At 36.8% G+C, this 14,067-nt stretch overlaps 1 protein-coding gene across 6 annotated transcripts in view; it reads left to right on the forward strand.

Annotated features, from left to right (window-relative positions):
• MAP3K7 (mitogen-activated protein kinase kinase kinase 7) overlaps positions 1-14,067 on the forward strand; it is a 64,697-nt gene that overhangs the window by 8,987 nt on the left and 41,643 nt on the right. For all 6 annotated transcript variants that reach the window (XM_008057374.2, XM_008057371.2, XM_021711982.1 and 3 more), the window contains 4 exons: positions 4,995-5,105; positions 8,493-8,558; positions 9,070-9,115; positions 10,844-10,982. In XM_008057374.2, the coding sequence (XP_008055565.1) occupies positions 4,995-5,105; positions 8,493-8,558; positions 9,070-9,115; positions 10,844-10,982 (362 nt within the window). The remainder of the gene's footprint in view (positions 1-4,994; positions 5,106-8,492; positions 8,559-9,069; positions 9,116-10,843; positions 10,983-14,067) is intronic.

Below are 14,067 nucleotides of genomic sequence, written 5' to 3' on the forward strand. Positions count from 1 at the left end.
CCCGTGGGCTCAGCAATCCACTCACCTCAGCCTCCCAAAGGCGCAGGATTACAGGCTGAGCCACCGAGCCCGGCTAAACTCTTTTTCATTGTTCATAGAGCCATTCAGGATCCAGTCTCTGCCCGTCCCTCCAGCCTTATCTTACATCATTCTTCCCTTCTCCCAAATGCACCAGCCACACCAGCCATTCTAAGTATTTCTCTAGATCATCACTAAGTTGTCACCTTTCTTAATGAGGCCTTGTGTGACTACCCTGTCTAAAATTGGGGTGAGGGGGAGTGCATCCATGTGTATATATGCACATAATTATCTGCTTTTCCTTTTAGAACACTTATTTTCTAAAATGGTATATATATAGTTTTAGAATATATCTCCCTCTTTGTCTTTCTTCACAAGAATATAAACAGCAAGAACAAGGATTTTAATTTGGTTTGTTCACTGCTCTATCTTCAGTGCCTGGAATAGTGCCTAGCCCATAAATGAAGTTTAAATATTGTTGAATAAGGAAGTGGGGTTTTCTTTTCCCTTAGGATGTTTAGGTGTTTCTTTCTGCCTGATCTTTGGTTGGTGCTTTTTGTCATCCTAATATCAGGTTAACAACGTCTCAGGTGGCCTTCTCGGACTACCCATCCTGGAGCTGCCACTAGTCTCTTTGTCATAGCATCTTATTTTTTGGTGTTCTCTACATGGTACTTATTTACAGTCTGATATTTTTCTCGTTCATCTTTTGTGTGTGCGTATCAATTGTCTTTTCTTCTTCTCCCTTTCCTCCACACACATTAGAAAGTGCATTTTCAGCCGGGCTCGGTGGCTCAGCCTGTAATCCCGCGCCTTTGGGCGGCTGAGGTGAGTGGATTGCCTGAGCCCGTGGGTTCGAGACCCGCCTGGGCAGCGAGACCTCATCTCTACAATAAATCAAAAAATCAGCCGGGCGTGGTAGGGCATGCCTGTAATTCCGGCTACTTGGAAGGCTGAGGCGGAAGGATCGCCAGAGCCCAGCAGGTCGAGGCTGAGCGACAGAGTGAGACTCCAACTCAAAAAAAAAAAAAAAGAAAGTGCATTTTCTGTAGATCAGGACCTTTGTCTTCTTTTTGTCTGTGTTTCTGATATCCCACACAGTAGCTGGATATAGTAGGTACTCAAGAATTATTGGTTTAAGGAATAAACAGATGAAGTGCATCATTCCTTTAGCACCCCTTGAAGGTAGATCTTACCCGTTTCTCCCTGTTTGCTGACCAGGCCTTCACCTTGTCTTTCAGTGTTCCTCTGACTCTCCACTGTGTTCTTCATTAAGCCCCCTCTGCTTGAGTACCATCCCACAGCCTTTGACATAGGTCTCAACACTCTGCCCTACAACAGCATCCTTCCTGCAGTCAGAAGGCTCTTCAATTTTCAGTTACGTTACCTTTCTCTTGGCAAGACTTTTTCTGGATCACTTCATGTTTTGCTGGGGCTGAGGGAGCCTGGGGTAGGGCCTCCCTCCCTGTTTTCCCTGCCACTATTCTTACTTCTTTGTAGCCTCTCGTGCTTGCAAAGCACATTCCGTAAGGCTGTCTGCTCCTGGGATCTCTGAAAAGCTGGAGCATAAGTCCTTTTTGCTCTTGAATCTCTAAACCTGTCCTGGAAAGGGAAGGGAGCCGTTCTTCAGCCTCCATTGTAAACTCTCATCTTTTGTTCTCTTTACTTGGTAAATGATTAAAAAATTGTAAATACTATTTTTTAGTCTTAAATGTCCTCTCTACCTCACTTTCACCCCATGAAGATAAGGGTTCATCTTTATGTATTTTTTTTCCTTCTCACACTTGATATCTCTACATTTTCTGCCATTTGAAAAAAAACTGGGAAGTCATTTTCTGGTACACAGAAATTTAATTCTTTTAAGCATTACTCTGTGCTTATACCTTACTCCTTTGAATTCATAGCAGTTATTTCTATCAGATATTTCAGTTCTGTACAACCTTGGAAAACTTCACTGTTCTTTATTATAATCTTTGATGCTATTATTCATGATGCATGTGAAATATCTTTTGGTCCTAAGGAGAGTGGGGACTTCTTGAGGCCATGGACTGTCATCTTACAGGAATGTGCCTGATTCGTGTTTTAGGGTGTTCTGGAAAATTGCTTTCTCAAGCAAAAAAGAAAAAGTGTATTATGTCCTCATTGGGCCACATTTTGCCTCCCATGGTTTTAAGTTGAAAGCTCAGAGTCAGCTATCTTCTCATCACTAGGTGGCACTTGTGGATCACGTATAGTCAAATGAATTTTTGTAACAAGTACATGATTCACAATTATAGATAATGTTTGAAATCCCTGCATGGACATTCCTTAGACTAGAAAAATGAAACAAGAGGAGTCCTATTAAGTACTGGTTGCTTTGATATATTTATAAATACATGGTTAAAGAATATGTTAAATTCATACTCATCTTTTCATAGTTAATAGTAATATCAATAGATAGGCTGGCCTCCGTGCATCTCTTCTTAGCTATTATCATAAAGTTGACACTTTTTAAGGATCTGTTTGCTTTTCATCTTAGTTTATTGGGACAGAAATGAGTACTATTGCTCTTTACACTGATTTACACCCAACTCTAAGCACTTAACTGTTCTTTTATAGTATTTAAGGAAATACCCGGTTTTAACTTATGAACTCTATACTCACTAAGGAAAATGTAAGCACCTCCATTTCACTCTTGAGAAAATAGAAATTCAAACTTGTTCAGCAATAATAGCTAATGGTTAGACAGAGCCCTACATTCAGACTCAAGTCTGTTGGATTCCAGAGCCTCAGTGTGTTCTTTCCTGTATTTTAATGGTACCAGGTAGCCAATACCCCTGCATGGTAAAGTAACTGAGTGACAAGTGCAAATGACTGATCTTGGTTCCTTTGTCTTACTTGTGAAGGAGAGCAAGAGCCTAACCGGCAGGAGGACCCTAAATATCCAGGGCTAGGAAAGGTAAAAGGAGAAGTTAACCAAAGGAAAGACCTGCTACCAGAGATGTTGACCTACTTTGCAATTGTTCTTAGAGGCCCTGGTTCCTTTAAGCCAGTGATGGATGCAAGCTATAGTGATCATTTTGGGCTCTAGGCTTCAAATCCTGGCTTCTCTGAATACTTTTTTGCCTGTGTGACCTTGGGCAAGTTGCAAGCGTGTGACTCTGTTTGCCTTTAAAATGGAGTGAATTTGTTAATGCATGAAAAACAATGATCTTACCTGGCCCATGGTAAACATTTAATAAATGTTAACTAACAATTTGAGTGACTTTATAATTGAGCAGTATGAGAATGTTCATACTACTTTATGTGATTCATGAAGTAGAATTTGAGCTATGGCTAGAGTGGCCATATGTCTCAGTTTACAACTACTGTCCTGGTACAGTTATTATTAGTACCCCCTTTTTGCCCTGCAAAGCGTCCCAATATAGATAATAAATCATTTGATCACTCTAGCTATAGTCAGCTTTGTTATAGAAGAGTTTTGTGCCAGGAATTTTTTCATGTAAGTTTGTCTAAAAAGATTTCTCCAAGGGAAGACATAACTTCTACTTTCTGATATATGAAGGACTTTATGTATGTTACACATCAGGATTAGTAATATTGGGACTACCTGGCATCAGACTACATCTCACCCCTTGCTAGCTATAAAGCCTTGGACAAATTAGTTTGTTCCTTTAAAGCTAAGTGCTTCGTCTGTACAATGAGCTTAGCGTTATTAGTACTTGCCTCCTGGAGCTGTGTAAATAAAGCATATATGCAAAGCATCAACTCAGTGCCTGTTACATAGAAACTACATATATAGGTGATATAGAAGTAGATCATTCGCTTAATAAAAAGGCCTTGATGTAGAGTGCTTAGATACATTGGAAGTTGAGAGATTGGAGTAGATGGCACTTAACCAAGGCCCTTTTCAATGATAAATCTGACGATTTTGTTCTAACAGGTTTCAAAAGCTATTCTTAGTTTTTGTTTTGTTCTGGTGTTATTTTTATGTTATGGTAAATTTCAACCATTTGTAAAAATAGAACAGCATGAGAGAACAGTGAACCCGTGTGGCACCCACCAGTTCACTTCAACAATAATATGATACATGATTGATCTTTATTTTTATAACTTTAAAAAATAACTTTAATGAGATATAGTTTACATATCACAAAATTCGCACATGAAATGCACAGTTCAGTGACTTTTGCAAATTTACTAAGTTGTTAGCCATCATCATAAATTAGCTTTTAGACAGTTTCTTCACCTTGGCACACACACACTTGCTACTGTTAATTCTAATTTTCACTCTCAGCCCCAGGCAACCACTAATCTGCTTTCTGTCTCTATAGATTTGCCTTTTCTGGACACTTTATATAAATGGAATCTTACAATATGTGACTTCTGGTGTCTGGCTTCTTTCACTTAGCATAATGTTTTTGAACATCCATGTTGTAGCATGTATCAGTAGTTGGTTTCTTTTTCTTTCTCAATATTTCATTTAAGTCACAGTTTCTCTATCCTTTACCATGGCCAATATTTTAACATCTGTATTTGTATCCTTTCTCCTCTATTCCCTATACCTACTGAGTTACTCAAAACCTGTTTTTAGCTTCTTAAATATGATAGCTCAAAATGTTTATTGTATTTATATGTTCCTACTTTTTAAATTTTCCCAACCATCTTCCATCTTCTCATTCATCTTCCAGTGTTAATTTTCTTCTGCATTTAACAAATTGCTTTACTTTGCCTGTGCCTTCATGTGTCTTTTTTGTTTGTTATTTTTGGTTTTACTTGAGAGTATGGGGGTGTCTAGACCATAAACTTTCAAAGATAGAGACAATTATGCATTTTATTTTCTCCTCACTTTAATAAAAATCATATTTGTTCAGTAGCAAATCTAGATACTGATGATTTCTAATTTTTTTTTAATCTGAAAGATTGTGTTGCATATTGACTGGATCTGTCTGCTTCTGATTCTTGCTTTTGGTTTATTTTTATTTTTTTTAATTCAGGTTGTTGGAAGGGGAGCCTTTGGTGTAGTTTGCAAAGCTAAGTGGAGAGCAAAAGATGTTGCTATTAAACAAATAGAAAGTGAATCTGAGAGGAAAGCTTTTATTGTAGAGGTAAGTTGAGATGTAATTTCTGCTGTGTAGTTCTTCACCTAAGATGTTTTGTGAATTTAATGTTTTGAAAGATTGTTCCTCAATTGTCATTTTATTTGTATATGTGAACAACAGCAATTTGCTTGAACCAAACAAAGGTAGTGCCATAAAAACATTTTTTCACTCACACTCTTAATTCTGGTTAAAAATTAGGAGAAAAGAGACTTTACATATATGAATTCATCCCTGAATTAAAACAGTCTCATCCATGGAACTCAGATCTGTTTCAAGGCATAGTATTTTAATTTTAAAATAGAAAAACAATGGTAAGCTTTTCCATTATCTAAAATTAAGAAGATGAATTTTATGCATTCAGTTTTAACTTAGTGTTTTTAGAAACTCAAATGAGATTATATTAAAGAAATAATTTCAAATTTGGTTTTTCTCATTTGGCATGAAAATTTACAGCTTCTCTTAGAGATAGAATGATAAAAGATTACATTATCAGATTTATCCCTTATTTTATTAACTTTATGTTATTTTGTATATTCGTAGTATTTAATTTAATCAGTGTTTTAGTCCTATTTAACCTCATTGACCAATGGATAAGTGGCCTCTACCTTATATAGCTTCTCATTTTATATCTGTTTTCATTTCATTATAATCCCAAAATACACTTCATAGTTTTTTAAATGTATAATATGGAGAAATGAGGATTTAACTTTGATATGATGAAGTGATTTATAATTGGCTAAATGAATTGAGAAGTACTGATGAATGGTTTGATGTCACCTTGAAGAAAGCTGATCTCTAATAATATGCTCTAGGCGTCTGGCCTCATCTTTGCCATATTCATGATTTTTATTTATGGTTTCAATAAGTTCATCAATCATATACTGTTATATTGGCAGTTTCATAGAGCTGTGTGAAATAGCATGTATGTTAAATGATAGGAATCATGAGTTTAAAAGATTATAATAGCTTGGAAACATTTTTTAATCAAGATTATATATGCATATAATTTAAAGAATCAAATCATTCTCCAAGAATTCTTAGGGAGAAAAAAAAACTTTAATCCCCTATGTCTCCTCTCATCTAATTTTCTGCTTTCCAGAGATAACTACTTTGAGCTCATTCCTTCATTTTTGTTTGGTGTCCCCCAATGCAAATACTGTTTATTACACTTTATCTAAAGAGTCAACCTCTAGTCGTCTGCTGGGCTGATGAGAGGCAGTCATTGAGCTGTTTGAAGGAAGGAATCTTGGGTCTAACTTTCAAGCAATCCCCCAGCCCCTCCTAGTGTTAGTTCACTTGCACAGATACCCAGTACCACAGCCACCTCTGAACCTTTGGGAGGTTTTGGAAGATAAATCTGGTTGCTTCTCATTGCTAGTTTATGATTTAGCTCTTTGGGGCCTCTGCCTCTAGCTCTTTTAGGCCTGCTGTTTCAGATATTGCTAGTTATTTGCTTTCCAGCCTCCAAAAATGTGTGCTGTTTCCTCATTTCACATTCTCTTCTTCCTTCTGGGCTTATACCTTTAAAAATTTTTTTAAAAGACAAAAAAAAAAAAAAAAAGCTTTTTCATCTTAGTAGGATTTGGGGAGGGAGCAGGAATAAATGCTTGAATAATCTACGAAGGGTGACCCCCCCAAAAAAATCAGAATTATTTTTTGGAGAACAGGCCCCTTGGAATACAGGCTTCCTCTGCTTGTTAGTGTTCTAGAAATCCATTGGCATCAGTGTATCAGCTAACATTGTTGTGAGAGGCTATGTTTGGCTTCAGTGATTTTTTTTTTTTTGGAGATACTTTCAGCATATTTGCTCATTTCATGTTGGTGATTTACGAACACACCTGCCCCACTCCATGCTAAGTATTCAGCAGTTTTTGACCAAAAATTATATGATCCCCATGCCCCATCCTCCCTATTCACTCAATCTCGCCCCAAGCAACTTTTTTTTGTTTTCCCGGATGAAAAAATCCTCAAGGGGAAATGTCTTGCCAAGAGGTGAAACAAAAAACAGCAGAAGCACTAAAAGGCATCAAAATTGATGAGTTCAAAAACTGTTTGGAGCAATGGATAAAGCATCTTGATAGGCGTATTGCATCAAATGGAGAGTACTTTGAAGGTGACTGAAGTTTAAACATACAAGAATAAATACACAATTTTTTATAAATAAATTCCAGCTTTTAGGGATTCCCCTTATACTGTCTGGAGGTCAGTGCTGAATCTTAGCAGGTTGAAATATAATAAGCATTTAAGTCTATATAGTAAATAAATAAAATAGTGATATTAATTCTTCTGTTAGAATCAAAAACCCACAAATGTTGACTGTTGAGTGATAAAACTTTCTAGTAACATACAGTATAAAACTTTAGAGATCTTAGCAGACTTAATATGAACCAGCAGCATAATGTAGGTAATAGAGAAGGAGAGGAAGAAGAGAAGGGAAAGAGCAGAAAAGAGAGGAGAAGGGAAAGAATAAATAGAGCAAGAAGCAGTTTGTAGAGTCAAGGGAAGATACCTTAATAGATGTTTAAGATCTAGAACAAACAAAATGAGTACAGCCAAACCCTCCTCTGACCTCACTGTGCACCACTGGATCGGGGAAGATTAAAACTGGATGTAGGGAGACCAGCCAGGAGAGCACTATAGTAATTACTATAGTGGTTTAGATTGGAACTAATAAGGCAATGGAATTACTATGGCAGTGGCAGTGGGAATGGAGAGAAGAGAATTGATTCAAGAGATAAGGAATGGAATGGAGGCAAGTCGACAAAAAGAATACACAGCTTAAGTCAGAACAAAGATCAAGTCCCAGCTGTACCACTTCCTAGCTATAAGATGGTTAACAGCTCGTTCGACCCTCTGTGAACCTTAACTTTAAGATCTCATCTTTAAAATGGAAATGATATTACCTACCTTGCAGAGTTGTGATAGTTATGCAGTATCCATAAAGTTTCCACCAGGGCCCCAGGCAGAGTAGCTAGACTATTCAACTGTAGCTATGAAGATGGGATGATAACAGTGCTAACATGGGTTCTTCTGGCTTAGCTCAGCTCAGTGCCATCCCTGGGATGATGTCCTGACATTTCTTGGCAGAATTAACTTATTCTATGTACTCCTCATGCCTTGATCATAACTCCTTTTATAGCACTTTGCACTTTGCTTTAATTATTTGTTTACATGTCTGTCTCCCAAATAAACTATAAGCTAGAGACCAGAGTTTCTGTGTCATTCTGGGTAGGCACTTGGTATTTCCAGTGCCTGTGACCACAGTGCCTGCTACATAGGAAATAGTGATTGTCAAAGGATATAAATGGGTGTTTTGTACAAGATTTTAATGATGCTACGAAATTAGTACCTCAAAAGTCATCACTGTTTAAAAGACACCTTAATTTGTTTCAGCTTCGGCAGTTATCCCGTGTGAACCATCCCAATATCGTAAAGCTATATGGAGCCTGCTTGAATCCAGTAAGTTGGTCACTTTTTCATTGTCACATGTCTGTTAGAAATTACATGGCAGGCGTGTGTGTGTATAGTTTATGAATCTATTTTGATCTGCTCTCTTAGATGTATTTCTGAAAGAACTGTTGTACTTTATGCATTTAATTTGTTTCTAGTCTTCTAGCAAAACAGTATGTTGAATGAGTTGTTTTAGGTGATCTTGTCCAATAACCTCATCTTCTTATGAGGCTTTTGATACCCTGTGACAGCACCTACCTACTTATTAGCACTGGAGAAACTCCTGCAGATGTCTTGTGATGATGTTTTTACATATGTGTTCACTCAGTGGGCTCTTAAAAGACAAGGTCTTAGTTCATAGATGCCTTTTTTGTTTCTTCTAATGCCATTCACATAGTAGGGGCCAAAAGAATGATTTTTAATGCATCTATAAAACTAAGAGGTTGAATTAAATGCTCTCTCAAGGGCCATAAGATGCTGGTACTCTGTGGCTAATTTTTCTGGTATGTATTTCCTTTAGGTGTGTCTTGTGATGGAATATGCTGAAGGGGGCTCTTTATATAATGGTGAGTGTCATTGGACATGTCTTTATGAAGTGGATTAAAATAATTTGAAAGCTTTTATATAAACTGTAAGTTATTTATTGTTCCTCACAATTTATTATCAGAGTCTCAAAAGGAGGTAATTTTAAAAATCTGCTGAAGATTAGACATGAAAAGATAAAAAAGATACTATAATTTTAGTACGTGGAATTTAGGGTCTAGCAATTTTTTAAATTGATGATACTTTTCATTATATTAAAAGCATTTTTTGGAAAATAAATTTGTCTTTTTAAAAAAAATTTATTTCATTCTTTTCAGAGACAGGGCCTAACTCTGTCACCCAGGCTGATTTGTAGTGATACAGTCTTGGCTCACTGAAACCTCCAACCCCTGGGTTCAAGCAGTCCTTTTGACTCAACCTCCCAAGTAACTGGGACTGCAGGCTTGCACCACCATGCCCGGCTATTTTTTGTAGAAATGGGGTTGTGCTTTGTTGCCCAGGCTGGTTTTAGTGGTCCCTTTGCCTCGGTCTCTCAAAGTGCTGGGATTTACAGGCATGAGCCCCCATGTCTGCCCTGCTTTTTAAATAGATTTTTAAAAATCTTCAGACATTTTTCTTTTTATGCCCTCTCTTAGCTTTGAGTCTACTCATTTTTAGAACTCTTTAACCGTATCTCCATTTCACTCTACTTTATTTTTTCTTTGCAAAACACAAAATTGTGAAATCTCATTTCATAGAACATTTTAATTGTTAACAATGAAAGAAAACTGTGTGTATCATTTAGTTACCTTTGTGGAACTGAGCTCCTTTACCTTAAAAGTACCAACCGTCTACATAATGTCTGGTCATTTGCAGCACCATTTTTGTTAGTCAGTCAGTCAGTCAGTCAGTCAGTCAGTCAGGATCTCACTCTGTTGCCCAGACTGAAGTGCAGGACGCCATCACAGCTCACTGCAGCCTCAGACTCCTGGCCTCTCAAGCAAACCTTTCTCTTGAGCCTCCTGTGTAGCTGAGACTATAGGCGCATGCCACCATGCCTAGCTAACTTTTTTAATTTTTCTGTAGAAATGAGATCTCACTGTGTTGCCCTGGTGGGTCTCAAATTTCTGGGCTCTGGCAATTCTCCCCCTTCAGCCTCCCACGGTGCTGAATTGCAGGCATGAGCCACCACACCCAGCCTGTCACCAGTTATATAAAATAAATTGTTGCATTTTATTTTCTAATTAGGGTTATTTTGTGTAAATTTTTATTTGTATTTACTGCCCACATGCGCATCATTGTTGATGGCTATCTAATATCCCATCGTTTTATTTGATTGAACTACATCTAGATTTTAGCTATTATAGAAAGTACAGTTGTAAACGTCTCGATATACTTTGTTTTGTTTCCTTCTGTACTCTTTCTCTGCATCTCTCTTATAGCAGTGTGCCAAAAGACTGCTCATAATTTATGTTGCTATGTGAAAGACCTCATCAATTTGAAAAGATGTGGTAATATGTGTTCATTTTACTTGAATGTATGAATAGCATTTAATAGACTATAACATAAGAATGTTAAATTATTATGTGGTAGTTATGCACTCATAATTATTCGATATTTTTATCTTTTTATTTATAAAATAATTAAAAGCAGGACTCACAGAGCGCATATGGAAAAATCCCCAGTCGTGTGTTCTGATAGTGCTTGCATTCACATTGTGTCTTTTCTTATATGCAATAAAGTTCTTTTTAGTTTGTGCCTTTCTTTTGCAGTGCTGCATGGTGCTGAACCATTGCCGTATTACACTGCTGCCCACGCAATGAGTTGGTGTTTACAGTGTTCCCAAGGAGTGGCTTATCTTCACAGCATGCAACCCAAAGCTCTAATTCACAGGGATCTGAAACCACCAAAGTAAGTTCTAATCACGTGACACCCTTCCCTGCCTTCCTCCTTCTCGCTCTCATCACCCACACCTCCTTAATTCAAGCTAATTGTTCAAGAGTTTCTCTCTTTCTTTGTGGTCTCCTCCATGTTTATGTTTAACTCACCTTTATCATTTAGTCACTTACCTGAGCTTGTATTTTAGATGTTGTCTTTAGTGGTATTTTTATTTTTAATAACTTTTACCTTAGATTAGCATACTTCTAGAATCTGTTAACCTAGAAATCTCATTTTGTGCCGGTCGTAAGTGATGTTGCCCCTAGACAGTTCCTTGAGCCTCAACAGGTCTGACTTGTACTTGCTGTATCCCTAATAACTGTCACGGTGTCTATACATAGTAGATATTCTACAAAAATTTGCTGCATTGTTATTATTATTGGCACTTTCAGAGAAAAGCAAAAGAGCATTTCTGACATCTGGGTAAAAATTGAAAATATTTTGGATAGCTTCATAATGTGACTCCTTGAGACTTTGAAAAACTTTTAAATTCCTTAGATACGTGCTTTAAAAAGCTAATAAACCTTTTGGGTTTTTTGTTTGTATAGATACTCAGTTAAAGAAAACATACATGTAAAACGTAATGTTTCCTTTTCTGTTTTTCTTTCCTTTATGCACCTGTGACAGAGTAAAAAAGTCCCCACATGCCTTCTCCCTGTCCCCTACCACCACCTCACTACATTTGTCTAGATGAGAGGTTCCTGCATAGAAAATCAGCATACTCTTCAATTCTTTCATCCTCTTGATACTGGTGTAAAGCATTAAAGCACCCTTTCTGGATGTAACTTGTCACTGTCTTGTCTAATCTGATACAGTCTACATAGGTTGCAACTTAGAATCACTATTCTTGCTAGTGTAACTTATGTCTACTCCCAGTCTTAAACTGGTTTTTGTGTTCCCAGGTCCCTGGCAGAATAATGTTTAATCTCTAGACTCATGACATATAATTTTTTTGACTTGACTTCTGAGGCTATTATCTTAGCTACTTGCTTAACTAATGAAGAAGTCACTTAGCCCTTTTTCTCTAGTCGTGGATAGTCTTTTTCCCACTGTATTAACAGAGAGTTAAATTATTAAAGCAAACTTATGAGAATCATAGCTCTTATACAGCAATAAATTGACTAATGAGTCAAAGGATATAGGCAAGCATCAGGTACAGACAGCATTCTTTTCCTAGAGGAACCTGAAACCATCAGATGCAATACCCAAAAGTGTCTCTTTTCTTCTACTTTAAGGATGTGCTTTGTAATAAGTGAGTAGTTATTGAACAATATGTGAATGACTTCTTATAAAAGGAAGTCGTTTCCTTTTTTTTTTAAATCCATGTTCTCAGGTTGAAGAAATGTCCTTCTAAAAATCATTTACAGATAGGCATTCTCCTCTTGCTAGTAAATATCCTTAACATATTTACAAAAGGTCTTGTTTAAGTCATTCATTCTTCTTGTGACTCTCTGTGGTTGGATTTGTATTGTAAATCATCTTTGGAGCACTTAGTATACAAGTTGGACTTTAGACTTCGAATTGATATTTCAGTAGGTACTGGGAAAAAGAAGTCTTTGGAATGGCTATGCTTTTATATACGGTTTAATATATGTGAATATCTGCTATATCTCATTATTAATGGAATACCTACGGATTCTGTGGTCAGGAAAGTTTCCTCAGAGTAACACAAAAAAAGCTTCTGATGATCTAGTGAGCTGTTTTACATAGTATCAAGCTGTGTGTGTGCACACTTTATTTACCTTTGCAAGTTAATTCACATGTACATCAGAAGTTAAAATGTGTTTTTAGTCTTAATTGTAGGAAAGAAAGTAAACCTACAAAGATAATTTAAGTTCAGATTTCAGTGACCCCTCAGTGTCATGTTCAAGCCTTAAAGTCTTATGAGTGCCGGCTCAGTGGCTCAGCCTGTAATCCTGTACCTTTGGGAGGCTGAGGTGAGTGGATTGCCTGAGCCCACGGGTTCGAGACCCGCCTGGGCAACTTGGCGAGACCTCATCTCTACAATAAAATCAAAAAATTAGCCGGGCGTGGTAGCGCACGCCTGTAGTTCCAGCTACTTGGAAGCCTGAGGCGGAAGGATCTCCGGAGCCCAGCAGGTGGAGGCTGCGGTGGCCGGGAGCGGCCACTGCACTCCAGTCTGGGTGACAGAGTGAGACTCCAACTCAAAAAAAAAAAAAAAAAAAAGTCTTATGAATATAGGAGTGATGATATAAAAGTTACTCAGAAAAACTGTGGTATTTTTAATGTTCCAGTATAAAATAAAGGAATTTTCTTGGGTAAAAGTTATAAAAGTTTGAAAAAGAACATTGAGACAGGGGAAACTTTTTTACTAAAGTGTGTATTCTGGTAAATTGCACGTAGCATTCTTTTCGCTTGAGTTATCATGGAAATATTTTTGGTAGTATAGAGATGTAAATAGTAGTTCATCTGGTTTAGTTTAGTCACATTGGACTAAAAGAGAACAAATCTTCTAAATAATCTCAGATATAAAAAGTGTAAAAAATTTGTAATTAGAATGAATCTCCATTTACTGCTGTTGAATATTACTGTAGTGTAATTATGCAAATTATATTACTCATGTCTATTTCTATTTGTCCTCCAAAGCAAAACCTTGTTAGTACGCTACTTAGTGATTATAGATGGATGCTATAGCATCTAGGAAAGTCAGAATCATAGGTTCAGGAAGTTTTCTAGAAATCTTTCATTAGGTCATTTTAACCATACTAGATTTGTACTCCTCCCACTCATATATTAGAAATTTTAAAAATGGTTTTGGGATTGAACATTTTAAGAAATATCTTCAAAATAAAGGCATTTAAGTTGAAGACCATTTTTTCTTTCTATATTGGTCTATTTTACTTTGATTTTTAAATTAGATGATATTTTAAAGTTAATACATATTTATGATTAAATGCCCATTTCAGGATGCCATAATGTTGACCTACTGGAAGTTTTTTAAACCCATATCTTATTTTGGCCAGAGCTATAGTTGTGGTTAGGAAAGATTGGGGAGCTAGAGATGGAGCCATCAAAATGTGAATTTAGAAATCTCTCT

This window comes from Carlito syrichta, unplaced genomic scaffold, assembly GCF_000164805.1.
Source record: "Carlito syrichta isolate Samal-C Ts95f unplaced genomic scaffold, Tarsius_syrichta-2.0.1 Scaffold302980, whole genome shotgun sequence".
Classification (NCBI taxonomy): domain Eukaryota; kingdom Metazoa; phylum Chordata; class Mammalia; order Primates; family Tarsiidae; genus Carlito; species Carlito syrichta.